This window comes from Episyrphus balteatus, chromosome 1 (assembly GCF_945859705.1).
Source record: "Episyrphus balteatus chromosome 1, idEpiBalt1.1, whole genome shotgun sequence".
NCBI lineage: Eukaryota > Metazoa > Arthropoda > Insecta > Diptera > Syrphidae > Episyrphus > Episyrphus balteatus.
The window spans coordinates 101,082,612-101,110,275 of NC_079134.1; the positions used below are offsets into that span (position 1 = coordinate 101,082,612).

General features: G+C 30.7%; 1 protein-coding gene across 1 annotated transcript; it reads right to left on the reverse strand.

Moving 5' to 3' along the window:
- Positions 1 to 11,776: 11,776 nt before the first annotated feature.
- Positions 11,777 to 19,488, reverse strand: LOC129916427 (maltase A2-like). The gene is made up of 7 exons (XM_055996361.1): positions 19,298 to 19,488; positions 18,899 to 19,242; positions 18,425 to 18,801; positions 18,058 to 18,364; positions 12,428 to 12,744; positions 12,215 to 12,358; positions 11,777 to 12,150 (listed from the first exon to the last, which is right to left on the reverse strand). The coding sequence occupies exons 1-7, from the start codon at positions 19,449 to 19,451 to the stop codon at positions 12,069 to 12,071; spliced, it is 1,725 nt and encodes a 574-aa protein (XP_055852336.1). The 5' UTR covers positions 19,452 to 19,488; the 3' UTR covers positions 11,777 to 12,068.
- Between the last annotated feature and the right edge of the window lie 8,176 nt (positions 19,489 to 27,664).

Genomic DNA, 27,664 nt, shown 5'->3' on the forward strand with positions numbered 1-27,664 from the left:
TATTCGTACAATATACGAATAGTGCTGTACAATGTACGAATGAATGAGAAAAGCATTAGTAAATACTACAAATTATTCGTGCAATGTACGAATGGGAATGTAAATCTACTAATAGTATTTGTACAATGTACGCTTGATTTTCTACGAATACTAATAAAATATTCGTAAAAGTACTAATAAACGTCCATTTTACGAATAACATTCGTGGCTGAAAAACACGAATAAAATTCGTAGAATGTACGCAGTCATTAGTACTATTTACATATGAAATTTTTTGAGTGTGGAAACTTTCGTACGTCTTTCCCCCCGAAACCCTTTTGTGTACAATGCTGTCTGTGAATATATGTGAAAGCCACCACGTTGGTAAATGACGTTAACACGCACACATTTATAGATTCACGACATTCACCACACATTTGACACGAACACAACGATAGGTTCACGACATTCACCACACCTTGCAGCTTGTAGGCAAACGTCAGTTGACCGCCGAGTTTCCAGTCTTGGTATTTTTTGTTTATGATATACATTTTGAATATAGAAAATACACCATTATATATAATAAACTCCGGTGGTTAAAAAAATATACCGATTTTGGTGTATAAATGGCGCTAGTGGTATATTAAATGATCTGGTTTTTGGTGAAAATTATCCCTTTGAAATTGAAAAATACACAATAAATCTGTGGATAAAATACACCATTTAAATTATTCTGATTTAAAATTTGAGCCTCAACCTCAAACAGTTTGATGAATTCTAATTCACACCATTTTTTTATTTTTTATTCACTTTCATAATATTGCCATAAGAAACTAATGGTTAAATATGAATTTGTTTGCCTAATTTAAAAACGAAACACATTCTGTCTACTAATTTTAGATAATACTCCCTCTTAAAATCAAGCGCCTCAAAAATGTCAGTGAATTAATGATTTTTTTGTTCGATTTTAAAAATCAGTTTTTTCAAAAATTATAATTTTGTTGTTGTTTTTACATTTTTTTAGAAGAGTTCTTTTATAATATAATATACCGAATCGAAAAAACCAAGAATGCGGGATAATTAGGTCAATAAAAAATATACTATTATAGTAAAAAAATTAATGGCGGCCATTGAAAAATATGGCGTCTCCCACTTATGCATTCTGGTGAATTTTATGTCCACAGGGTGTGCTTCCTACACCGAAGAGAGTGTACAAAATATACCGTTTTGGTTGATTTCAGGATCGAATAATTGTATGCACCATTAATGGTATATTATAAAAACAACTGAATATCGGTGTATTTTTTGCACAGAATCTTAAAAAAATGTTGAAATTTTTTACAGAAAAGACAGTGGTATAATTTTTATACCACTAATCTTGAGAAATACACCATATTTTTTCAATTTCCTCAATTTTACACCAAAATTAATGGATTCACACCAATTTATACACTAGTGTGCGCACTAGACGGATGAAAATTTATCAAAAAGTCAAAAAAACAACAAGAAAAACCTAGGATTTGACATTAGCTTCCGAATGCGTCCCCTAACCATAGTTCTGGATTTGATCAGCTCCTTCACAAAAACAATAGAAAAAGGAGTAGTTTATGATTGAGGTTTACCAATACTAGGTAACTCTTAGACGGTGTGCACATTGGCCAACAGTTGTATAACTTTGAATAAAATATAAGTTTTAAATATACGTACTACGCTTATTTGTGAATATGTATGGTTTTTAATTTTTTGGCATTAAACGTGTAAAAAGCAATTTTTGAAGAAGTCTGAAAAAAATTATTTACTTTACCAAGCTAAATCTCTAAAATTATAACAATTAAAAATGGTTTGGCTGGAATTTAAAATTGATTGAACTAGGTCTAAGAAACCCCATGTTATTCCCATAAGAAACTTCAACCGCTATTTTTTTTAGTTTATTTCCAACCATATAAGATCTTAGGAGCATTCAAATTATAATTATTTTAAAATAACGAACACCCTATTGTGCACCTTGCAATTCACATCATGATTTGCCATATTTCCTAGTTACGAAAAAGTAGCATACACTGAACCAAATCCTTACGTAAATAAAACGAAAAAATTCGTTGAGCCAACGAAAATTTAATTAATTTTCAGCCGATGAAAGTTATAATTGGCTCAACGAAATGGCTTTCATACGTTAATGAAGAACTTCATCAATTAAAGAAAACTGTCGTATTTTAATGAAATTTTTCATAAAAATTTTTGATCGAGAATTAATGAATTTTTACATAAATTTACGAAATTTTGTCATCGATTAACGTAAAATTTAACTGACCACGGTGATATTTTTCGTTAGTCAATGTATTTCTTGATTAGTTTATGTAAGGAACTTTCGTAAGCTAACGAATTTTTTCGTTCATTTTATGAAAATTCGTTAGCTAACGAAACTTTTCGTTATGTAAGTTAATCTTTTAGTAAATTGACGAAATTTTCCGTCCATTTTTACTTGCGATATAGGTACTATATATCAAGTTATGCATTCGTACAAAAAAAAAAAGTTGAGATAACATTTTTTTATGACATTACGATGGTAGACAATGCCAAAAAAGTGGGTCCCGGAAGTCCGTCTGTCTGTCTGTCTGTCTGTCTGTCAGTCAGTCTGTCTGTCAGTCTGTCTGTCTGTCTGTATAAGGAGCTACAGCCTAAACGGATGGACCGATTAATGTCAAACTTGGTATGTAGCGTTATTTGGCGACTTTCCAGAGGGGTTTTTGGAATTAATTTTTTTGGACCAAAAATAACGGTACTTGTCATATACCGATTTTAGTAAAATTGAAATATCTCGAAAACGGCTCTAATGATTTTGTTTAAAAAATTAAGCTAAGGTCTATCTTTCAATGAAAAATTTTTTTTTGAGAATCATTATTAACGGTACCTGCCATAGAACCGTTTTTTTCAAATCCGATTATCTCCGAAACTGCTTATTCGATTTCAACGAAACTTTTTGTGAAGAAGCTTTTATATAATTTAAATATAAGCCAAAAATAAGATTTTGAAAAAAATAATTTTTGGATTTTTAAAAAAATTTTGAAATTTTTTTTTTGAAAAATCAAATTTTCGAAAACGGGACATTGAATTTTTTTGAAATTTTGTTTTAAGATGTTGATTAGTGATTTCTAAAGAATGGCATACCAATTTTATTTTTTAACTTTTTTTCCAAAAAATTATTTATAAAAAATTAGTTTTTTAAAAAACGGCTCTAACGATTTTGAAAATTTTTTTTCTAAAAATGCATCTTAATATATCAATCAAAACTGCATACTTGTTTTGGAGGGCAATTCAATTCCAGATTTTATTTTATTTTTTTTTTAACGAATTCTATTTTTTTTTTCAAATTTCTATATAAAAAGTCTTAAAAATTTTAAGCAACTTTAACTCTAAGAGCAAGTTCGTGCGACCCAGTCGTGCATTTTATTTTTCCTTGATTTAAGAATAAAACCTGAAATTCAAAAAAGTGGAGCGGAGCAAAAATATTTTCCCATTAAAAACAAAAACATTTCTTATTTTGAATTTGAATTTTTATTTTGAATTAAATACATGTTATAAAAGAAATTAATAAATTAGGTATCTACATACAATACAATTTTGAATACTATATATCTACTCCTCATAAGAAGGAGGTAAATGATCTGCTTTTGGCTGGGTGATCAGCGTTTGAGGTGTTCCAGCTTCCCGGGAGTCTTTGATGACGTACTTTATCGTAGACATTTTTCCGTTATTTTCCTTAAGTCAGAATTTAGTACCCATGCATAAGGTTCGTTACGATGAAAGCTTTAGATTCTGAAAGAAAACAGAAATAGAAAAACAAAAAAAAAGTAAGAATATTTTAAGAGACAAAAATATTTTCTTTTTATAAAATACAGAAAGCAATAATTGAATGGTGCTTACTTTTTTCTATGAGATGAAATATTATCAAAATTATTCTGGGTTTACAAAATATCTTACCTATATACAAGTAATGCTCGAATAATGACCCAGGTTTCAGCTAAAAAGAAGTTTTTTTAACTCCACTTGCTTAGAATCAGCTTCTCGAGCTTTGTTTGCTTTTATTGTTTTTAAACACTTTGATAATTTCTTTTGTTTTTTAATCAATTTAATTGCTTTAAACTTTATCAGAAAACAATATACATACATATGTATTTATTCCGCTTGATAGGTTTCGTACTTTCGGAGTATAAACTGTGACTTCGACAGAAACGAAAATACAAAGTGCTCTGTATGCTTCTTTTTAGTGGGTACATATATGATTTTTTGCGTAAGGCAACGATTTATTTTCGTTAACTGACGTATTTTTTCATAAGCCGATGTAGAATTTCATTAGTCTATGAAAAAATTTCATAAACTGATGAAGATTTTCGTTAGTTAATGTTGAATTTCATAAGTTATTAAATTTTTTCGTTACTTAATTAAAACTTTGATAAAGTAAGGAAAAAATTCGTATTTTTATTCTTTAAAATGAGTATGAAATTTTTCGTTAAGTGATGAATCTTTTCATTAAATTGGAATTTTTGGCACTAAAAAGGGAGAAAAAGTGTATGAAACGTTTTCATTAATTGATGAAGGTTTTCATATTACGAAAAATTACATATTTTCGTTGAGCCAACGAAAGTTTCGTTGGGCCAACGAAAATGTAGTGTATGAAACGATTTTCGTAATTTTACGAAATTTATTATTTTCAGTGTAGATTCTTCAGTTTTGGTCAAATTCAATAAAACAATACACCAATTTGTGCCTAACCAAATATTCTTTCAGAATATAACCTAACTTTATTTTTTTTAGACTTATATGTATATGTAGGTACCTACATCATTCGAAAGGTCTGAAAATCCTCTTTCCCAAACCATATAACATATTGAGAATTGTTAAAAAATTACTGAGATATTGATAGATTAAATCGTAAAATCTGTAAAAATGGTTTTTTTGTAAATAAAAATAAAATGGAGGGTTCCAAAAATATAACAAAAATATTTGTATGCATTATTCGACCATACGAACAGCCTACACTATGTAAATTGTCGGGTGTATTTTCAGTGTCGCAACATGTAATGTTTTATTTCCTTCTCAATTTCCATTCTTTATTTTCAGTTTTTCATTATTTATTTAAAAAAATTGCTAATCCTTCTGTGAAAAAGCTTACCTCTGAAGATAAAAATTTAACCGTGTTCCAGAGCCCATTATATTTTTGACACCCGAAAATTTTTGTATTCATCTCAATAGTGTCTAAAATTAAACAGAGGCTAAATATTTAACCCAATTCATAGACGGCCTTAATAACGAAATAACAATAACAATTCTACGGCAAGGCTGTGGTTTTCTTATGTATTTCAAAGGCATTTTTTTTAGGGAATGCTTTAGGGCAATAGTTACATAGGTCCCACTGATTTAAAAAAAAGCTTTCCCATGAGTCATCTCTGTTGTCATCTTTGTTGGACAGACTACCTATACTTAGTAATTTAATACCATTCTTATAAAACACATTGGAATGGCAATTTTTAATTTAAAATTAAATTTTCATTCAATTATCTTCAGAAATGTGAAAGTTATCCACCAATTTGTAAACTTTGAGCCGTTTTTGTCGTGGTACACTCATCCTTAATATCTGAGGGCAAGTGTCTTTCAATTTTAATGGGAAAAAGGGAAAATAGAACAAGGCAGAATATAGAAGAGTTTCATGCAAAGTCAGAACAGAAAACAACAACAAACACATATTACAATTTTTCCAAAATCTGTTCAAAGCTGCTCCGACTCAAAATCAAGTATACAGAAAAACTTGGTCTGAAGTGAGAAGGGAGCGCGAATAGACCATCAAATCAAACGGCAAGATGTGTTTTGCCATTATTTGGGTTTGCATAAGAATTCGGTCACAGTTGCCGGATCTCATATTCTACATACTCAACAACCTCTATAGGCCAGTCATTATGTCGGAAAAAAACGGAAAATGACCGAGAAAGCTAAATTTTGGATATTTTGTAGAGGATGCTTAAAAAAGCTTATCTTTTCGACCAAGATTTCCTATGAGCTTTTTCCGCCATTTTGAAAAAAGGATAAAATTGGTTTTTAACAATAACTCGGCTATCTGACGAGATGCGAAAGTTTTACAAGGAGCTTTTTTGTAGCTTTTAACGAGTTCTACAATTCATGCATACACATTTTTTGTATATCATGAACCGTTTTCAAGATATCGATTAAAAAAGTCAAAAATTTAGGACATGCCATTTGTTTTTTGACATAATCTATTTTTGGGTGATGAATATCGAAAAAATTATTATAATAAAATTTGTAGACCACATTCAGACCTACAATTTCGTATTTTTATATTTTTTTTTGACAAAAATTACGACTTCCAGCCGGCCGCAAAGTCGTTTAGTCTTACGCCTTTGTATATAAAGTTCGTTGAAATAGGGTAACGAGATATTCAGAAACCAAAAAAATTGTTATATGGCAGACACAAAATAATTTATCCCAGCTATACCTGTGATTAAAGAGAACCCTCGTTACGTGCACATGCAATAATGACGTCATTGATAACACGTGTTAATATGTGTTAATGTGTTATATGTTTAACTTTTAAATGAAGTATAGAAGTCTATTGTTTAAACAAACTAAGTGTATGTTTTTTATCTCGAAAAAGTGATTTTTTTCATCAATTTTTTCAACAAGCCACATCCACAAATTGGTGCATTGTTTTATTAAATGTGACCAAAACTTCGGTATCTATGCTACTTTTTCGTAACTAGAAAATATGGCAAATCATGATGTGCATTGCAAGATAGACAATAGGGTGCTCGTTATTTTATAATAATTTAAACTTAATTTGTTTAAACAATAAACTTCTATACATCATTTAAAAGGTCTGAGAACCCTCTTTCCAAAAACACATTGAATTGTTAAAAAAATGACTGAGATATTGATAGATTACTTCGTAAAGTCAGTAAAAACGGTTTTTTGTGAATAAAAAAAATGGAGGGATCCAAAAATATAACAAAAATATTTTTATGCATTATTCGACCATACGAACAGCCTACATTTTGTTACTTGTCGGGTGTATTTATTTTTTTTTATTTTGTAGCAAAGTGTAATTATTATAATAGGTATTGCAGCATACAAAAAACGCTGGAAAAATTATAATTTGTCTGCCTTAAGACTATCTCACTACTGTTTTGCAAGGTTTATTCTACAATAATTCCAATCGAATTTTCGGAAGCCTCTGCATGCATGTAACACGACACACATAATAGTGGATACACAAGATAGAAATCGGTCAAATTATTCAAAACATTATGGACGCTTTCATAAATGCATGGTTGCGCAAGTCTGACGAATGCAAAGCTTTCATTAAGAGGCATTTAATTATATAAACATAAAGAATACACATCCATACAGTAAATTTAATGTATAAAAGAATTCGCTGTGTATTTAAAAAAATATTGGGTTCCGTTATTTTTTTAGTAGATCTCCTGGACGACCTAAAAAAAAGGTGTCTGGCGGTGAGCAAGATATCTCTGATCCAAGTCACTTAAAATTAAAAAAAAACAAAAAGATTCATTTTCAGGATAGACGAATTTAGGTAATGAACGAAGGAATAGTCAAAATTTTGATTTTTGACAAAATGGCGGCTTCCCAAATAAAAAAAAATTGTTTGTTTCACGAAAATTTACACTTTAAAGTGACTTAAAAAATCGAATTATTGTCAAAAACCTTTTTTCTTCGTACATTACTTTACAACAAAAGTATCTAAGAAAATTGTGTACAAATTTCAAGCCGATTACTTCGGCCGTTTCGGAGAAATTTTGCTCACCGCCAGACACTTTTTTTTAGGTCGTCCAGGAGATCTACTACAAAAATAACGGAACCTAATATTTTTTTAAATACACAGCGAATTCATTTAATAAATTAAATTTGCTATATGGACATGTTTTCTTTATGTTTATATAATTAAATGCCTCTTCACAAAAAATCCACAAAAAAGAAGGTTTTTTTTTGCACTTACAACTAGATATAACCCCAATGCAAATGACAAATCGTCGCCCTAGTATTGAAGTGCCGTATACGCCATTTTTACATTTTTGGGAAATCGCATTTAAATATTCGGAAGATAATTGCGAAAGAACTAACCGTTGGTATTTTTTGATATTTTAGTATGATATATAATTAAAATGTGTCTTTTATATGCATGTTATTGGACATCTGCAATTCGTTTAGTTTTCAAAATATTTAAATTTTTGTTCAAAATGAGTTTGCTGTATACGCCATGAAAATCAGAAGTTTCTTTTATTCATATACAGATACACGTACGTCAAAAAAAAAAAACATAACGTACGTCAAAACAATTCTCAAAATTTTCTTACATTACATGAAAAATTTCTTGTTTTTGTCAAAACAATAGTGAATATCTCGGCAACGAAACGGATAGCAGATTTGAAAAGAGCAACTTCGAAAACGTAAGACTGCATACCTAGTTCAAAAATTGCAATTTGGCGTATACGGCACTCCAATACTAGGGCGACGAAATGTCAGATGTTCATAAATGTAAAACGCAAATATTTGCAGCGCAAATGTGCAAATGAAAAAATTCTCATGCGCAATGAATTTAAACTTAAAGAAAGAAGGAACATGACGTAAAAGATGATACAGCTTTTCTTTGTTTCCCAATTGCCAATTCTATCAAAATATTAATTGGAAATTCAAAGTTCAAGTCAAAATAACAAAAATAGCCTCGAATTTCTTGGATATAATAAATTTGTAAATATTGACAGAAATGTTTAAAAAATAGTTTTTTTTTCTTAAAGGATGGAATTAAGATAATATATTGTTATTTTGGAGAAGAGGCTGAATTGCCACTTAAATTTTGACAAAATGACGCAAATCAGAAAAAGTGTTCATAAATTCAAAGTAAAATACATGCGCAAATAGTTTTTCTGACATTAGTCTGATCGCAAATGACCGCATGTAAACAAAGCAACCATACAATTATGAAAGCATTGAATTATTAGCCAGCGACATAATATTTCATCTAAAAAAAAATACTACCTCAGGAGCCTCAAAAAAAATCGTTTTGTTAATGTCGGGACAACAGGTCTCAAAAATCGGGAAAAATCGGGACAGCAAAAAAATACATGAAGTTGAAAATAAAAAAATAAATTAAAAGAATTACGAAGAAGATTACAAGCTTTTCTATGCACGACTTACATACTTCTAAATTTTTGTGAACTTCTTGCAAAAGTATGAGTTAGTTAAAATTCTATTTATTGAAAATCTTCATTTGAAGATAATAAAATCTTCATCCATGAAATAAAATCACATTATTAATCGTAGATAGGTACTCGCTTAAAATCTGTCTATTGATGGATCTTCGAGTTAATGTACTAACTTAGTATTACTAAGCCCCCAGGAGCGACGTCGCTCAGCCGCTCAGCTCTGTTCTGTTTTTTTTTTAATCCTGAGCGGCGAACTACAATACATTCTAAATTAAAACGAATATTTTAGTTTGTGGCCTAAATTATGGTTTCTTGTGAAGAAAAGTTGATTTAATACATACATTTTTATTTAAAATTAAAAAATAAAAATAAATGGGCACCGACAGGAATCGAACCTGGGACTCGAATCTTTGTCTGTTTAAGAAGCTACAGCTTTTTTTAGTTGAAAAATCAAATTTTCCAAAACAGGTCATTAGATTCTTTTGAAATTTTGGTTTTAGGCGTTGATCTATTTTAACTACAATATGGCATACCAACTTTATTTTATCTAGAATTATAAAACTAAAAAAAATAGGCACTTCTAGGAATCGAACTTGGGACTCTCGCGTGCGAGCTGCACTTGTAGGGTTTTGAAATTGCCGCTCAGGATCGCCGCTCAGGACGTGGGGACCTCGTCGCTCAGGATTGCCGCTAAGCGCCTCAGGACGTGGCCGTAGCCTTACAAAAGTTATCGTGCTTATTAATTTCAACATGTAACAAAATCTCTTTAAAACATGTTTCTTATGAATGTCAGGATGGTTAAAATTCTTTAAAAAAAAAATTGAGAAAAGTAAGAATATATTTTAATTGTGAATGTTCCACATCTCAGTTTATGTAAGTTTATGTAAGTAAATTCTCTTGAGTGAGATTAAATAGAAAAAAAAATCATTCTCATCCATTTTAAAGAAATTCTTACATTGAGGGACATTTAATAAATCGGGACAGGGTCTAAATTTCGGGACTGTCCCGGCGAAATCGGGACGTCTGGCAGCCATACCCTGGGCCCCGGCAATTCAACGTACGCCTCTGACGGCAAACTAGCTGCAGGTTTTCCCAAACTTTTATGTTACGTGCCCCTCCAAAACCATTCCGAAATGTCCATGCCCGCCTGCTATCATGAGCTGAGCCCATGAAATCGTATATTTTCAAAAAAATAAGTAGGTACACATGTTTTTTTTTTGTTAAAAAATTTATTTTTATGTAATTATTTTATAGTAGGTAGGTATTTTTAAAATTTATAGTGATATTCTTGTGGTTGGTGCCTCCTGCAGATGGCTTTAATATTAGGTTCAAGTCCTGAAAGTTTCAGTCTCAAGACTCTCCGTTTTGCAAAATTGAGACGGCTTCGTTTTTATAACAGCAAGTCGTTTATGGCACTAAATCCGTATTCCTTCAAATATAAAGACTAAAGAGGCTAGCATGTTTAGTTGTTTTGGGGTATATGACCTCAGCTTCTTCATGAACCCAAGTCATAGTTCCTTTTATGCCAAATAAAGTTTCAATCTTTTAGCATTTCCATGAGTTCTTCTTGATACTCTTTGTTGCAAATATCAGAAAGATTTACTAGCATGGGTGTTACATCCAATATTTTAGATTTAAAATTAGCCGATACATGACTCTGCCGCCGAAATAGAGGAAAAAAGTGGTTTAAAAGCAAGTGTTCCCCATACTGAAGCGGCTGATTTCGACGGCTTAATCCCTGAAGCTATTAAAACTTAAGAAAAAACCATCGGCTAGCACCCCCGTAAAGAGCAACGCAACGCCCGAGTTTCTGTCGATCTATGACAAGCATCTTTTCTCCGATGAGAAAAAAATTAAATTGGAGAGTTAACACCTCATGACACATATGCTGCCGTACTAAGCAAAAAGGGCGCATGAGCCAAAAATCCAAAATTGAGTTAAAGGCATATTTGACATCCTGAAACAATGCCTCATTTATATGTAAACTAAAAACAGCGCATTTCCAATTCCAAGTAGCTCAAAATAGTCAATTAAGATGAGCTCAACAATATTACTCCGCTGTATTCCTAAATAGAAAAATGCATTTATTACTAACTCTAAAATTTGAAAAAAAAATTTAGATAGCATTTGGAAAGCTTGAACAATATATAATTATTCTGCAAACTTAAAAATTATAATTTTCATACTACAAGTTGCTTAAAATCATTTTTGAAATTGAGCCCACTTACAATTCTCAACCTTTTCCCTTGTCAGTAAAATGCATTTATCTCAAAACTACAAAAATGGATATGCGCGCTTTTTGCTTAGCACGGCAGTATGTCAGTCTGTCAGTCTGTCAGTCTGTCAGTCTGTCAGTCTGTCAGTCTGTCAGTCTGTCAGTCTGTCAGTCTGTCAGTCTGTCAGTCTGTCAGTCTGTCAGTCTGTCAGTCTGTCAGTCTGTCAGTCTGTCAGTCTGTCAGTCTGTCTCATTTATTTTTTTAGCTTAGGTCTGCAAAATTCCGAATATTTTTTTTATTTTTTTTTAACTTCTAGATTCAGGTTGCGGAAAGCGATTAAGTGTCTCATACAAAAATTTTTTATAAAAAATTTAATAATTAACAACTTTAAAAATATTTTGTTGCTTAAAATGCATCTTAATAAGAAAAATTTATAAATAAAAAGTTATAAAAAATTAGCGACTTGAACTCTAAGAGCAAGTTCGTGCTAAACAGTCGAATATTTTATTTAACCTACGTTGCTGTAATTCTTACCCATGCAGTACTTTGCAAACTCATACACAAAAGAATTTCAAGGTCACGTGCGTCCACCGAAATGAAATGCATGCACTATACTAATTTAATATTTCTTTTTAATCATTTATATAACGTTTTGCATTTTCCTTTTTAGGACAACTGCTTCAAAAGGCATCATGTAAATTTTGTTTAAGTTTGCTTTCTCCCTTTAAAATAAATTAATTTTGAGTATATAATAATAATATATAATTCTAATAATATAGCACTTACCCTATACGATGAGGTGAGTTTCGATTCACTAATGTGTACTCCATAAGACATTCATTTTGGTCTATAGAATTACATAAAGGATCAACAAGCTCTAGATCACTTCCCAAATTAGCAAGAATTCGATATTCTTCCCTTGAGTTCGACCTTGTTAAATTTTAACAAAATAAATTGTTAATAAGATTCCAATATTAAAACATGTATGATTAAATATACCTAATTATCTGGAATACTTGATCATTAACAGCACCGTATTTCCAAGCTCCTTCGTTTTTAAAAGCCTTAAAAGCTCCTGTGTGTTTAAGAATTTGCATTCCTTTAAAAATGTTCAAGGAACTCCTTTCAATACCTCGCTGAACCTTCACGTTTAGAGTCTTATAATCCTCCGAAACAGGTAACCATGTTTTGTTAGAGTCCGAAAATCCAGCTGAAACTTGATCATTCCATTGAAATGGAGTTCGCTCTGAGTCTCGGAAGTCACAAGTTATGTTTGTACATTGTGTAGGAACATTATCGAGGCCGATTTCTTCACCCTTGATAAAAGATTTTGAATCGTTTTTTAATAAGAATAAAGTAAAATAAAATTGAAACATATCTTAAAATGTGTACCAATAATAAATTAATGTATCCTTCTATCATTAGTAGCAAGATTTCTATCTATTACAATTTAAGATATTTATTTCAAAGAGTACATTCATATGGTTGCTAATATAATTGTAGAAGGATATAAACGAAAAAAAACTTGCAGTAAGTCGGGCACCGAGTTCCAAGTTTTTTTTTATTTTGATAGGGACACCGAAACAGTGAATTGAATTGTAAAAATCTGTAATTCTTCTAAAATACACAGGAGCCAAAAACTAAGTAAAATCAAAAATTTGGCAGATATGTGTCAAGAAGTTATTTTGTTTTTGCTCTCTAATAACATAAACATTATTTCAAATACCTTTTGTGCTGATTTTCGGAGGATGATTTCTCAAACATCGAATTTCACGGTTTTGACTTTTAAACGTCCATGTTTCGAGTAGCAGATTTTTTACATTTTTGGTTTGTATGTTAGAGTAGCGTTGTCGAAAAAACTCAAAATATAAACTTTAAAGCGTGGCAACCCTATGCCTTGACAGGATGTCGCCAGGCAACCCATGTGCAAACTGTTTCTTTAGACACTACCCTTAGAAAATATAGGTTTCAACTGGTATAACGACGTGGATAGGTCGTCCTAAGACGGGATTTTCTCCTTTAATATATTAAAATACGAAAATACTTTTTTCAAAAAATCCCTCCGCAAAAACATTAAGTTAAATTAAAAATTTGACGGATACGTGTCAAGTTATTTTATTTTTTCTAACTTACCAAATAAAAATTATTTAAAAAATCTTTCTTTCTGATTTTTTTTGAATTATTTCTCAAATATCGAATTTGAGTGTCATGACTTTAAAAAGACTACATGTCAAGTTGTAGATTTTTACATTTTTTGTTTGCATGTGTGGCTTTCATATATTTATAATATCTATCGATTCCAATTTCAATTTTATTTCTATCACGTTTTCCTTAGAAAATAGATTTTTGCTCTTTATAAATTTACCTTTTTTTACCCTAGTCAAATAAAACTTCAAATTTTAAAAAATCCTGAAAATTAATTTCCCATGACATACTTTTTTTTTTAACTCTTAGGCAACGCTATGCCTAGGCATATGCGCGCATGGGCTTAACTTGAAATGACATGAGTGAGTTGTCGAGCATACAAAATTCTTATGGGATAGCCATGTCCATAATGCGCATATGCACGCTTCGTTAACTTTCGTTAAGCATATGCCGTGCGCTTTGAATCGCACGGCATGAGTAAATTTCTCAGAATAAAATGTACCTAAGCAACATGGATGCAAGGGGGATGGAAAAATTAAAATAATTTTCACTTAATAAAAATGTGATAAACGAATTGTGAATTAAATAAAAACAGTTTTGAATATATTCATGTTTTCAGAAACAGGACGAAGCAGTTAGTTCGATTTTGACATAAGCCCATGCGCGCATATGCCTATTATAGTTGGGCCTTTAGACACTGCCTTTCAGAAAATATAACTCTCAACTGGTATAACGATGAGGGTAGGTCGTCCTGTGGCGGGATCGAATACTATTAATTCGAAAACAGACTGCAAATGTGTAGTTTATTTTAATTTTTGTATGTAGGTACCTATGTATGTATGAATGTAATTTATGTTTTTTTAATTTGTGTTTTTTACTGAAAATACTCCTGAAAATTACTTCTTTGTTCCACCCGCGACAATAGAAAATTCCTTGTCTATTTTCAAAAATTATCCAATTGACACATTTTTCTTTGTCAAATATAATAATCTATAAATTTTACTGTTGGTATTCGTCCCTCCTGTGACGATGCCCCATATTTATTTCTTATTTGTATATCCATATTGGCATTCTTTAGTTTTTTGAGAACAAGAATGAGGATAAATAAATTATTATACAATGGTCGGAAAAAGTATTTTGACAAAATGAACATTTTTCTAACTGATGAGAATAATCTGTAACGGTTAAACATAAAATAAGGAAGTTGACGGTTATTTATTAAGTATATTATAGTGAATCTCATGATGGTCAATGTCAGTCATATAGTTGGTATTATGCTTCGAGGCTGCATTTTTTGTATAAAAAGTACTAATTTTTGAGGGAAAAAAATATTTTGACAAACGTTCTTTTTCAACGTTGGTAAGGTAAGCTAGCGCATTTTACGTGTTTCAAGCACGTATAAAACTAACAGACTTGTTAAGGCCCCGATTTGTAAAAAATTGAGCAAAACGGCGGAACTTAACATTGAAATTAGTGCATCTTCTGTTGCAAGTCATAATTTCGGTGTGTCTGTTAACAAATCTGTGGAGAACTGAACTGAAATCACGGGAAACTAAAAATTAACAAATATGAAAACACAAAAATATAATTATGCAATTATACTATTGCAAATTTACCATAAATGGACAAAAAATGAAAAAAATGCACTAAAAAAATAGACGCATTTTGAAGAATTCACTTCAAATCGGGGATGACTCTAAAAAGTCTGAATTTGGAAATGCAATTCTTTCATCAAAAACTATGTTAGCAAAAGTACCTTTTGCATTGAGCTCGAAGAAGAAAATTTTACCATGTTTATGGGAAGATAATACAGTATTTATCTCATAAAATTAGGTTGTGGGCAATTTATTTTTCCGCTTTCATACACCATTTATCCTAAATTTTCCAACCACCCATATGCTGCTAATAATTTTTTTATTTTCAAAAATTATTGACACTGATCTAATTGCAATTTTGATGAACTAAATAATATAGAGATTGAAGCAAATTACAAAATGCACAATCAACACAAAAAGCCGGTATACTGTATTAAATTTGGGTTAATAAAATTGGGGTTACAAAAAAACCATTACCATCTTCTTCTCATTATTTATTAAATATGTACATACATTTGTATGTATTTGTTACTGATATAATAATATAAACATTAAAAAAACATGAATCCGTCAAAAAAAAAAAATATAAAAATACAAAATTGTAGGTCTGAATGTGGTCTACAAATTTTATCATAATAATTTTTTCGATATTTATCACCCAAAAATAGATTATGTCAAAAAACAAATGGTATGCCGTAAAATTTTTACTTTTTTAATCGATATCTTGAAAACGGTTCATGATACACAAAAAATGTGTATGCATGAATTGTAGAACTCGTTAAAAGCTACAAAAAAGTTTCTTGTAAAATTTTCGTCTCTCGTCAGATAGCCGAGTTATTGTCAAAATGTATTTTTCAAAATGGCGGAAAAAGCTCATAGGAAATCTTGGTCGAAAAGATAAGCTTTTTTAAGCATCCTCTACAACATATCCAAAATTTAGCTTTCTCGGTCATTTTGCATTTCTAAGCCGTTTTTTCCGACATAATGACTGGCCTATCACTTATCCTTCCAATGTCATTTTTTGAAGTTTGCTTGGTCGTTTGGTTGGCAACAATGGTGACATATTATTAGTAGCATTCATTACAAGATTGGAGCTCTATTGAGGGAACGGGTCGTAATTCTGTATTCCAAAATTCTGTATGACCAAAATTCTGTATCTGAAGAAAAAATTCTGTATGAACATAATTCTGTATTCCATTATTCTGCTTTTCTATTATTCTGTATTTCAAAATTCTGTAAATCCAAAATTCTGTTTTTCAAAATTCTGCAAATCCATTATTCTGCTTTTAAAAATTCTGTAATTTTAAATCTCTACATTAAAACATGTCCCTCAAGTAAGCAGAGCAAGTACCCCAAAATTATATCAAGTGCTCCCCTACTTTTGGAAAAACTTAATGTTCTGCTAACTCGATTTAAAGTTAGCAGAGCAATTACCAGAAAATGCCTTAAACTGTTAGTAAAAAATTCGGGTTTGGTTTAATATTTAGGTGCCAAACAAAAATTCAAAAAAAAAAATTTTTTTACAAAAATAATTTTTTTTCTGTGATCTTCGAAAAAAAATTGTTTTTTGAAATTATCTTGAATAATTAAGTGCTTTGAGTTAAGTACCAAATTTTCGAAAAAACTTCCGAGATTTTCCATTAAAAAAAAATATTTTTTCCATATAAATTCATGTTCTACTAACTTGAATTTGTTTTTTTTTTTCAAAAAATTCCACTTTTTCGAAAAAAATTGGACATAAATAATTGAATGTTCGACTAATTTGAATTAAGCGCTCCATTATCAGATAAGTTTTCCGAGATTTTCATGTTCTGCTGGCTTGAATTTCATTTTTCTAAAAAAAATTCAATTTTTTTCGACAAAATTCGAATGGAGTTATTAAGTGCATGACTAATTTGAGTTAAGTACCCTATTTTCAAAAAATTTTTTCTTCGTTATTAAACATAAAACCATCGACACACAATTTATCCTTTCCTTTATTAGGTTTTAATAATTTAATATTTTTCTGAATTCATTTTATATCACGATTAACTCATAACACTTAACTTAAGCTGGCGAACGCAAACTGCTTTAAGGTTCTGCATAGAAAATATCAAAATTCTGTAAATGATAAAAGAAAAATTGTTTTGATAATGAAAAAAGTGCGCACTTTTTTCATTATCAAAACAATTTTTCTTTTATCATTTACAGAATATTGGAGTACAGAATTTTGGAATACAGAATTTTGAAATCCAGAATTTTGTGTTTACAGAATTTTAGAATACAGAATTTTGAATTTACAGAATTTTAAAATACAGAATTTTGAATTTTCAGAATTTTAAAATACAGAATTTTGGAATACAGAATTTCGGAATCCGAATTTTGGCCCATACAGAATTTCGACCCCAACCCCTCTATTGACTGTAAGTCATTGTTTTCAAAAAAAAAAAAAAAAACGATAAACAGTATACACCTCTTTCTGTATGTAGGTATACTAGGGTCTAGGGTGTTCCTTATTTGGGACATGCAGTTGGATAGTCGCCATCCGATTGGAAATACTGAGAAAAATGTTCCCTAATTTTTTTAGATTTTTATTTGACTCCTTTCCTCTCTCGGATTAAACGTGAAATTTTCATGTTAAACGTCATTTCTTGTGATTTTTTTAGGTAATTTTCTAATTATATATGAGGTTTTCCATATTTACCGGGAAAATGAAATAAAAATTAGAGAATTTTATTTTCGCTATTTAGAACTAATTTATGTCTACCCGCCGTGGAATTTCGGCAGAAAGCAATATAAGGACTACCTTAATGTATACCTACCCAGTATATCCCGATGATTAACACTATGTTTTAAACTTAAGAGAGGATATATTATTATAGTTATTTTTCATAAGAAAAAAAAACTTACATAATAGGTTACCGTAGTTCCAGGCAGTGCAGCAAGTATTATAGTAAACAAATCCTTCTTTTCTTTTCCCAAACGATCGCCAATCCTTGGATTATCATGGTTACCTAACACCCAATTAGCTGACTTGTGCTTTTTCCACATAACATCCATCCATCCATTAATGCTTTCTTCTAAATCTCTGGCATTAGACGATTTATCTAAGGACATTAGATTAAAGTTGAATGGCAAATGGACAGCAGGATGTGTATCATTGCCAAAATACTGGTCAATTACATCAATGGGAGAGTAAGCTTCCGCAAGTAAGACCCTTATATAAGACTAATTACATTATATATGCTATGTGAAAATATTTTTCACGGTTATCTACCTTTTTTCTCCTCCGTTTTTCAATTGATATTCTTCTATAAAATTACGCCACTCCATCAATAGCCCTGCGTTTTCACTTTGATCCCTTGTGTAAATATGGCTCAGATATTTATTGCTATCTGGATCTGTTGTTTGTCCACTAACAGGCTCATCGGGATAGGTCCCATCTTCGTTAATCTTCTCAAAAAAAAAAGGTACTGCATCGATCCGAAATCCATCCACCCCCCGATTCAGCCAGAATTCTAATACATTCAACATGGTTTCATGCGTCTTAGCATTTCGAAAATTTAAATCAGGTTGTTTGCTTTGGAACTGGTGTAAATAAAACTGTTGACGTTTTTCATTCCAGGACCAGGCTTTACCTCCAAACTCACTTACCTGCATCAAAAAGTATTTTTTTTTTTTTTACAAAATCATGTAATACATATTTAGTTATAATGATAATGATAGCAGCATTAGCTATCATGGTATTTACCCAATTCGATGGAGGAAGTTTTATGGCTGGGTTTTTGGGATCTTGTAGACCATCGTCCCACACGTAAAAGTCATCGTAACCATCTTCACGATTAATTGACTTTTGAAACCATTCACATTCGTCACTTGAATGATTTGGTACAAAGTCTAAAATTATTTTCAAGCCGATTTTTTTAGCTTTTGCAACGAGTGCATCAAAATCTTCCAAACTACCAAAAAGTGGATCAATGTTGTAAAAATTCGAAATATCATAGCCAAAATCAGACATTGGTGACTTAAATATAGGTGATAACCAAGCACCAGTCATACCAATTTCTTTCAGGAACTCCAAATTTTCAGTGATACCTTAGTGAGTTAAGTTATTACACGTAATTTAAAAAATGAAATTATAGAGAAACACCTTTCAAATCACCAACTCCGTCACCATCACTATCTTTCCAAGATCTTGGATAAATTTGGTACAGGGATCCATCTTCCCACCAATTTACTGTTGCTGTCGAGAAACTAGCACATCCCAAAACAAATACAATATAACACAAAACAAATTTTCCCATTTTGCCTTCGATGTTTATAGCTTCGAAGAACTTTTTTAACTGGAAATCTTTTCTTTTGTAAGTTAATAAATTTGTCAGTAACTCTTCAACATATATGTGTATAGAAAATATTTTTATATATATTTTTAATAAAACTAAATAAACTAAATGCCTACAATTTTAATTAAATGATTAAATCTTGATCAAGTTTGTTAGCTCAAGTAAATAACCACGTTAACAATTGATTTGAGGAGAACAACAAATTAGCAGAAATATTCGATAAGATTTTTGATAATTATTGGCTGGAAAAAAAAACCTTCTTCTTCCTTTAATTCGGCGCTGTTATGGTCAATAGCAGGGGCGTACAAACCATTGGGGCAAGTGGGGTGGCGCCCCGGGGCCCCCAACACGCCAGGGCCCCGACTGGAAACAATGCTGAGAATGCAAAAAAATACTTCGGATTTTTGAAAGAAAAATTATATGTATATTATCTTAGGGCCCCAAAAATGTAACTTGAATAATCTTAGCGACCAACAAATGATACATCAGGGCCCAAAAAAAAGTACGTAATTTTTTATTTGCTCTTTTCTATATCAAAGGGGCCCCCAAATATGATAGGAGCCCCAAAATTTAGATTTTGGCCCGGGGCCATGGCAACTCAACGTACGCCTCTGGTCAAGGGAATCTTAACTCACCCACGTATCTGCCTCACACTAGTGATCCGCCTGTGGGGTTCGCTGGGTTGATCCTACAAATCGACGGAAAGCCTCCCGGTTTTGTATTGTTTCATTTATAAGGGCAACTGAATGATTCAATTTTTCTTTTTCAATTGAATGATGGTGTTTTTGCATTTGTTTGTACCATGTGTTTTAAGACCTACCTTTCTTCGATTTTATAGGTATTGAAAAGTTTTTGACGCTATCCTCAGGATGTTTCCTTTTAACACGGCAGTGGATTAATTCCCTTATTCACGGGAATACCTTCATATGGTTTCATTTTTTCATGGTATAGGTTTGTGATTTGTGAGAAATAAGTTTACCACAAAACTGCGTTAAGATATTTCTCACCAAAAATTTGATTTGAAGAGCCTAAGAAATTTGAGCACAAAGTACAAACACATTTAGTTTTTCATATTATTCATTTTTGGGCTTAAATGATCATTTCCGTATATGAAATTAATTAAATAAAAAAGAAAAAAATCACATTTTATCCAGTTAGTTTCTTGCAATTTTCTAAAAAAGTAAATAAACTTTTGTAACAAATCATGAGATTAAACAGGTAAAAAAATCTTTTAGGTATATTAATAGTACAGGTAAAATAGTAGGTACATAAAATCAAGAAATAAAAAAAAATTGTTACACTCATGAAACTTGGCAAAAAGATTGCTTTTGGGATAAGAACCAAGTACAAAAAAGTCTATACAAAAAAGTTGGGTAGAAGGGTGTTTTTTCGCGGACAAGAGGGAGGGGGTGAAGGTCAAAAATAAACAGAAAAAAATTGTTTGTCGAATATCATCATATGACACATGTTTTCAAGGTATTTTTTGATGCTAATGACATAAAAATAAAATCAATACGATTGCTTTAAATAAAGTTATTTCCGATTAAAAACAAGGGTGCTTGTTTTTTGACTTCAACAAGTAAAATATAACCGAAACCCATGTGAAAAACACATTTTCCTAGTTTTTGTGGTACTAATTCCGAATTTCATCATTTCTTAAAAAAAAAACACCCTTTCACTCAAGATAATTTTGTACACTTTATAGGTTCTTAATTCTTATACCAACCAAAACATTTACACCAAGTTTTAAAAATTAATAAAATTTAAGTCAGCTGTTATGACACCTTCCTCACACCCAACTTAACCCATCAAAAAAAACTTTATGAATCCTTTGTCCCTGCTTTATGTTAAACCTTCATCCCGAATTTTATCAGTGTAGCATGTTTTTCACATGGGTTTCGGTTATATTTTACTTGTTGAAGTAAAAAAACAAGCACCCTTGTTTTTAATCAGCAATAACTTTTCTTAAAGCAAAAGCAATCGTATTGATTTCATTTTTATGTCATTAGATTTAGCATCAAAAAATACCTTGAAAATATGTGTCATATGATGATATTCGACAAACAATTTTTTTCACATTATTTTTGACCTTCACCTCTTATCCTCGAAAAAATACCCTTCCACCCAACTTTTTTTTATGAATTTTTATAATCTTGGTTCTTATCAAAAAAGCAAACTTTAAGAAAAGTTGCATGAGTGTAACAATTTTTTTTTTTTTTGTTTAATTGCCTATTTTACCTGTACTATAATTACTTATTTTCGTTGGCCTACGAGTTTTTTCGTCAGTTTTTCTTCCCTAAATTTTGAAATAAACTACTTGAGCGAAAGTTTTTTTACCATACAAAAAAAATTGTTACTTGAATTTGAATTTTTAATACTAATCCTAAATTATATACCTACATGGAATACATGGATCCTGATCAGATCATCGTATTTGTTAGCGGTACAGTAACAAAGCGAAATCCTGCTTTTGTTGTAAAACAAATAAAAACAATGATCTGATCTGGATCACGGTAATAATAAAACACAGCTAAAATTAAATTAATTATATTAAAAACATTAAACTCTTCTTAGGAAGGAGGTGCAGGGAAACAATTCCACGGGAATCATTCCCACTTCAAGTGGGAATCTATTTCACTTTTTGAAGTGGAATAAACTCTCACCCTGAAAGGGAATTTATTACACCTATTTTTTTGTGGAAATATTACCCACCAAAAATCTGAAAAATAGATTGATTTCTGAATATTTTAAGGACCATTCGAGTTCATATTAATCAATACTTTATGTAGGTATACGGAAATAAAAGGTTTAGTTTTTGAAAAAATATTTTTTTTTTATAAAACGTCGTTGTAGGTATTCTTTGTTAAAAAACGATTATAGAGTTTTTTCTTCAACTGAAGTTACTTGGAATTCTTAATAATGTACTCCTACATTTTGTGGATATAAGAATTATAAAGATAATGATGCTATGAAATAACGTAAAATAAGACCAACATGTAAAAATTGGCCTTATTTCGCTTTTCAAAGGAGAAATAAGTCAAGTTTTGAACAATTTATTTTGAGAAACAAGGGTAACTTGGCCATATTAATCTTAAATAAAATGAAATAAAATATTCACATCAAATGTTTATTAGTCCGGTCAATTTAGACATCCGAGGTTACATTAATACCCAGCAAGCTGAAAATTGGTAGGATTATTGGAAACACCATCATAAATTAAATCTAAAAAGTCCTCATCGATCCGAGACCTGGAAAAAAATTTACTTGGGGTCAAAGGTCACAAAAACTGTTTTTTCACGATTTTCACCAAAACGGTAAGTCTTATCAAAAATTTTTCAATGCAAGAATTGTAGACCAGATTATTATATGTAAAAAGTATCATGACACTTTTTTTTTCCTAAGACCCACCGTTTCTTATTAACGATTCAAAAAGTTGAAGCTGAGTTGTAATCGTCATAATCGGGCCTATTCTGAAAAAAAACCCCAACTGAAAAGTTCTTGAAATTTTATTTTTAACTTGAATTTCGTTCTTCATTGGTTAAAAATATGGGGAAAGCAAAAAAAAAATGAAAATTTTCACCATTTTTCCGATTGAGGCCCTTATCCCGAAACCATTTCCCTGGGAATTTTTGTTTAAAATAGGTCTGAATATATGCAGGGTGTCCGAAAGAGAAAGGACAACCCTAAAACGGCTGATAGCTACACTTATTACTGTTCTAAAAACAGATAGAAAAAAGTGCTATCGCAACCACTTCATAAAATATTGGCTTTTTTTCGTTCAGTGTATTTTAAATTTTATCATCTTATGTTTTCGTTCACTACAACCACGAATGAATGAATTTTATTTATTTCTTTTTTTTATTGGATGAGTGCATAAACACTTTAAAAATTTCATAGCTATTACACATTTTCCTTAAAAAAAAATTGAAATCTTTTTTTTCGATGCAAATTGTAAAAAAAGTATTTTATGAAAATTTTAACCACCTGTGGTATAAAATAAATCTAAAGAAACCTAGGTGGCCAACTTTCTTAAAAATATTTCCGGGATCGGGTCAAAATTCTGGTTTCAAAATTCTGCTTTTCAAAATTCTGCTTTTTCAACGAAAATTCTGTTTTCCAAAATTCTGCTTTTTTTCTATTCTTCTTTTCAAAATTCTGCTTTTTAAAATTCTGCTTTTCAAAATTCTGCTTTTCAAAATTCTGCCAGCATTATACTTAAACAAAAAAATTCTGCCAATTCTGTTTTTTTTTTTATAGCATATGTGCTGACTAAAGAAAAATACACCTCATTAATGTTATTCAACAGTGAATTGATATAAAATCTGTAAATCTTCTAAAATATATAGGAGCCAAAAACGAAGTCAAATCAAAAATTTGACAGATACGTGTCAAGTTATTTTATTTTTGCTCTCTAATAACATAAACATTATTTCAAATACCTCTCGTGGTGATTTTTGGTGAATTATTTCTCAAACATCGAATTTCACGTTTTTGACTTTTAAACGTCCATATATCGAGTAGCAGATTTTTTTTTTATATTTTTGGTTTGTATGGGTGACTTATATAATTTAACAATATCTATCGATTACGGTATCAATTTTTTTTCTACCACTTTTTGTTAAGGAAATAGCTTTTTGACAATTTTCTAAATTTACCTCAGTTTCCCCTTCTAAAATGTCAAATTTGTAAAAATCCTGAATATTCAAAATTTTAAATTTAATTTTCTATGACATAATTTTTTTTACACCTCCAACACTTACCATATAAGCAGGGTGGCGTTGTTGAAAAAACTCAAAATATGAACTTTAAAGCGTGGCAACCCTATGCCTTGTAAGGATGTCGCAGGCAACCCATGTGCAAACTGTTTCTTTAGACACTACCCTTAGGAAAATATAGCTTTTAACTGGTATTACGAGGTGGATAGGTCGTCCTATGACGGGATTTTTTCATTTAATATATTGAAATACGAAAATAAGGACTTTTTCAAAAAATCCCTCCGCAAAAACGGTAAGTTAACTTAAAAATTTGACAGATACGTGTCAAGTTATTTTATTTTTTCTAAGTTATAAAATAAAAATTATTAAAAAAAATTTTCACTGGGCACGTTCAGGAAATATTAGGGACAACGTCATTTTCTGAACGGAAATTTGAGTAAATTTAAATTGACTAAATTAGTTTGGATGTTATGCTATTGTCAAACTTCGAAATTTATTTAAGAATTTTACCGGTCGCATGGGTAAGACACCAAATTTCACTGAACTGTAATGAATAAATAAAATTAATTATAACCGGTAATGCACTTTTTAGTTGTTTTGCACACAAATAAATTAATTTAAAAAAAAAACTATAGGTATCTCGAGCTGTAGATTTTTACATTTTTTATTTGTATGTGTGGATTTCATATTTTTATAATATCTATCGATTCCAACTTCAATTTTATTTCTATCACGTTTTGCTTAGAAAGTAGATTTTTGCCCATTTTCTAAATTCACCTTTGTTTACACTACTCAAACTTCAAATTTTAAAAAATCCTAAAAATTAAAATTTTAAAATTAAATTTCCTATGACATAATATTTTTGTTATAACTCTTTGGCTTGCCAAATAAGCAGGGTCGCGTATTCAAAAATACGGTAAAATAAACTTTAAGGCCTGGCAACCCTATGCATTGACAAGATATCGCTAGGCAACCCATGTGCAATTTATTTCCTTAGACACTACCTTTTAGAAAATATAACTCTCGAGTCTCGACTGGTATAACGATGAGGGTAGGTCGTCCTATGGCGGGATCTCCTACTAAAAAGAACTCTTTTTTTTTTGCCCTGGGGGACTCAAAAATAATTTTGGCTGCGGTAAAACTGGTTGTACGAGCTAGACAGGAAATCTACAAAATGGTGGAAAAAAGGTTTTTATAGGCTCTTGATGATGAGTGTTTTAAATTCAAACAATATTCATTCATAACTTTCCCGAACAAAAAAGCCCTTGATATAATGTTACACTTAATTTCAAATTCATATATCAAGCTTTTTTATCAATTGTTTTCGAAATAAATGATTTCAAAGTCAAAATTTGCGAAAAAAAAGTTTAAACATAGCGTTGAGTAGGGGGAAGTGGTCACCCTTCGTACAGTTTTTACTTATTTTTTTTTTAGTTATTTATTTACTCACTCCAGCTTCGAGAAAATGGACTTTATTTGTAATATGTATATTATTACACTTTACAAAAAAAATTGACACTTCTAAGTCAAAGGCTTAAATAGTTATAGCCATTTTACTGGGATTAGATTTTTGTACGAATCCTCCCCACCCGTGGGGTACCTTCGTACAGCACATGGGGTACATTCGTACAGGATATTTAAAACGTTAATTTGACTAACTTTTGATTTGTCAAATGCGAAATTTGAGTTTTAAAACATTTAGGGCCATTTTTTTCACTCGGAGTTGAACATAACTTGAGAGTTTTTAATATAAATATAATATAAAAATTTTCAAGTTATGTTCAACTCCGAGTGAAAAAAATGGCCCTTAATTACTTATTAATTTATTAATTAATTGAACTTGACTCAGAAAAAAACAAAAACAAATAAAGAACTTAATTTTTCGCGATTCGACGATTCTGAAACAAATTATTATTTACATATATAAAAATACCAACCTTAATTTACTATAGAATGCGAAAAACTTATTATAGAGGTTTAAATTTCATTTCAATAAAACTGTAACTCCGTGTTTTGATTGTTATCTGTTCAAGAAAATTTACTGGCGGGCATACGTTTGCGTACGAATGTGCCCCATGTTTGACTGTACGAATGCTCCCCAAGCTGTACATAATGCAGAAAAATTGATTTTTGAAAAAATGTACTGAGATTTTGCAATATTTATAATTAAAACACAAATTTAACACTTTAATCAACAATTCTTCATTACTGTTTAGCCAAAAACATACTTAACTTAAACACAACATGACATCAAATGTACATACAAAAATTACTCAGAGCACTAAAAAACACTAAAAGTCTTGTGGCGACCGAATTCGTTGCACTTAGGATTCAAAATTTATCTAGCAGCTCGGCGCCTACTATGTCTATGCACACTAGTAAGCACGTGTTTGAATACCGTTTAGTTTTTGTTTTAAGCTCACTGTACGAAGGGTGACCGTGTACGAAGGGTGACCACTTCCCCCTACTATTTAATAGAGGTAGCTGAGTGTGCAGAATGTGAGGACCGGCAAATATGACCGGATTCTTAAACCTAAGACCCCGCATAATGACAAAACACATCTTGCCGTTAGGTTTAATGGTGAATCTGAAATTAAGTGTACAATTCTAGCTTTTGAAAAAAGTAACATTCATAACTAAGTGCTGCCGTTGTTTTTTATTTTTTTTTTTCGATTTTAAGTCATTTTTTAGAAAAATGCCCCGACCTCCTTAACGGAGGGAGATAGAAAACTTTTTAATAGCCAAGAATGATTGTATTAAACCCCTCTTAAGTTACCGTACTCTCCCCTCAAATGTTTCTTTATTACTTGACTAAAACTAAAAATGCGAAAAAAGCTAGTATAGGTTTAAATAGTCATATTTCGGTTAATTTTCAATAAAAAAAATTATTGAGCCCAGCATATTAAAGGAAATTTAATCTCCTTTTTTTACTTATAACATTGTTTATGCCTTTCTCAGCATTATGTTTGTTTCTATTCGTCTGTTTTGGTATGAATTTTTTTTTGTTTCTGAAATCTAATTCTCTACAAAAAGTTTTAAGTAGAATATATCAAAATTTTGCTTCGTTCACGAGATATATTGAAAAAACCAAAAAAGGGGCTATTGCCCCCTTTCTTCAATTTCCACCCTCTCATCAAATAGCACTCCATGGTTTTATCTTCTTTTATAACCCATTGAACGATTCATGTCTTAATTTCTTATTGCTATGTTTATTAAAACATAATAAATGGCATATTTCCCATTCAAATAAGATTAGGGGCATTAAAAAGAAATGGACCACTATTAATAAAAAAAAAATGCTCAATTTAACGACGGAATTATCAAAAGTTCAGTTCCTTTCTAATCCTAAAATTCCGGAGTAAAATATCTCAAAAAAGTTGTGACGTTGTGACAGTTTTTAAGTAGGACTTTATTCTGAGTCCCAATTTGCATAATGTTTGGTCCTGCCCGGGTAGCTCT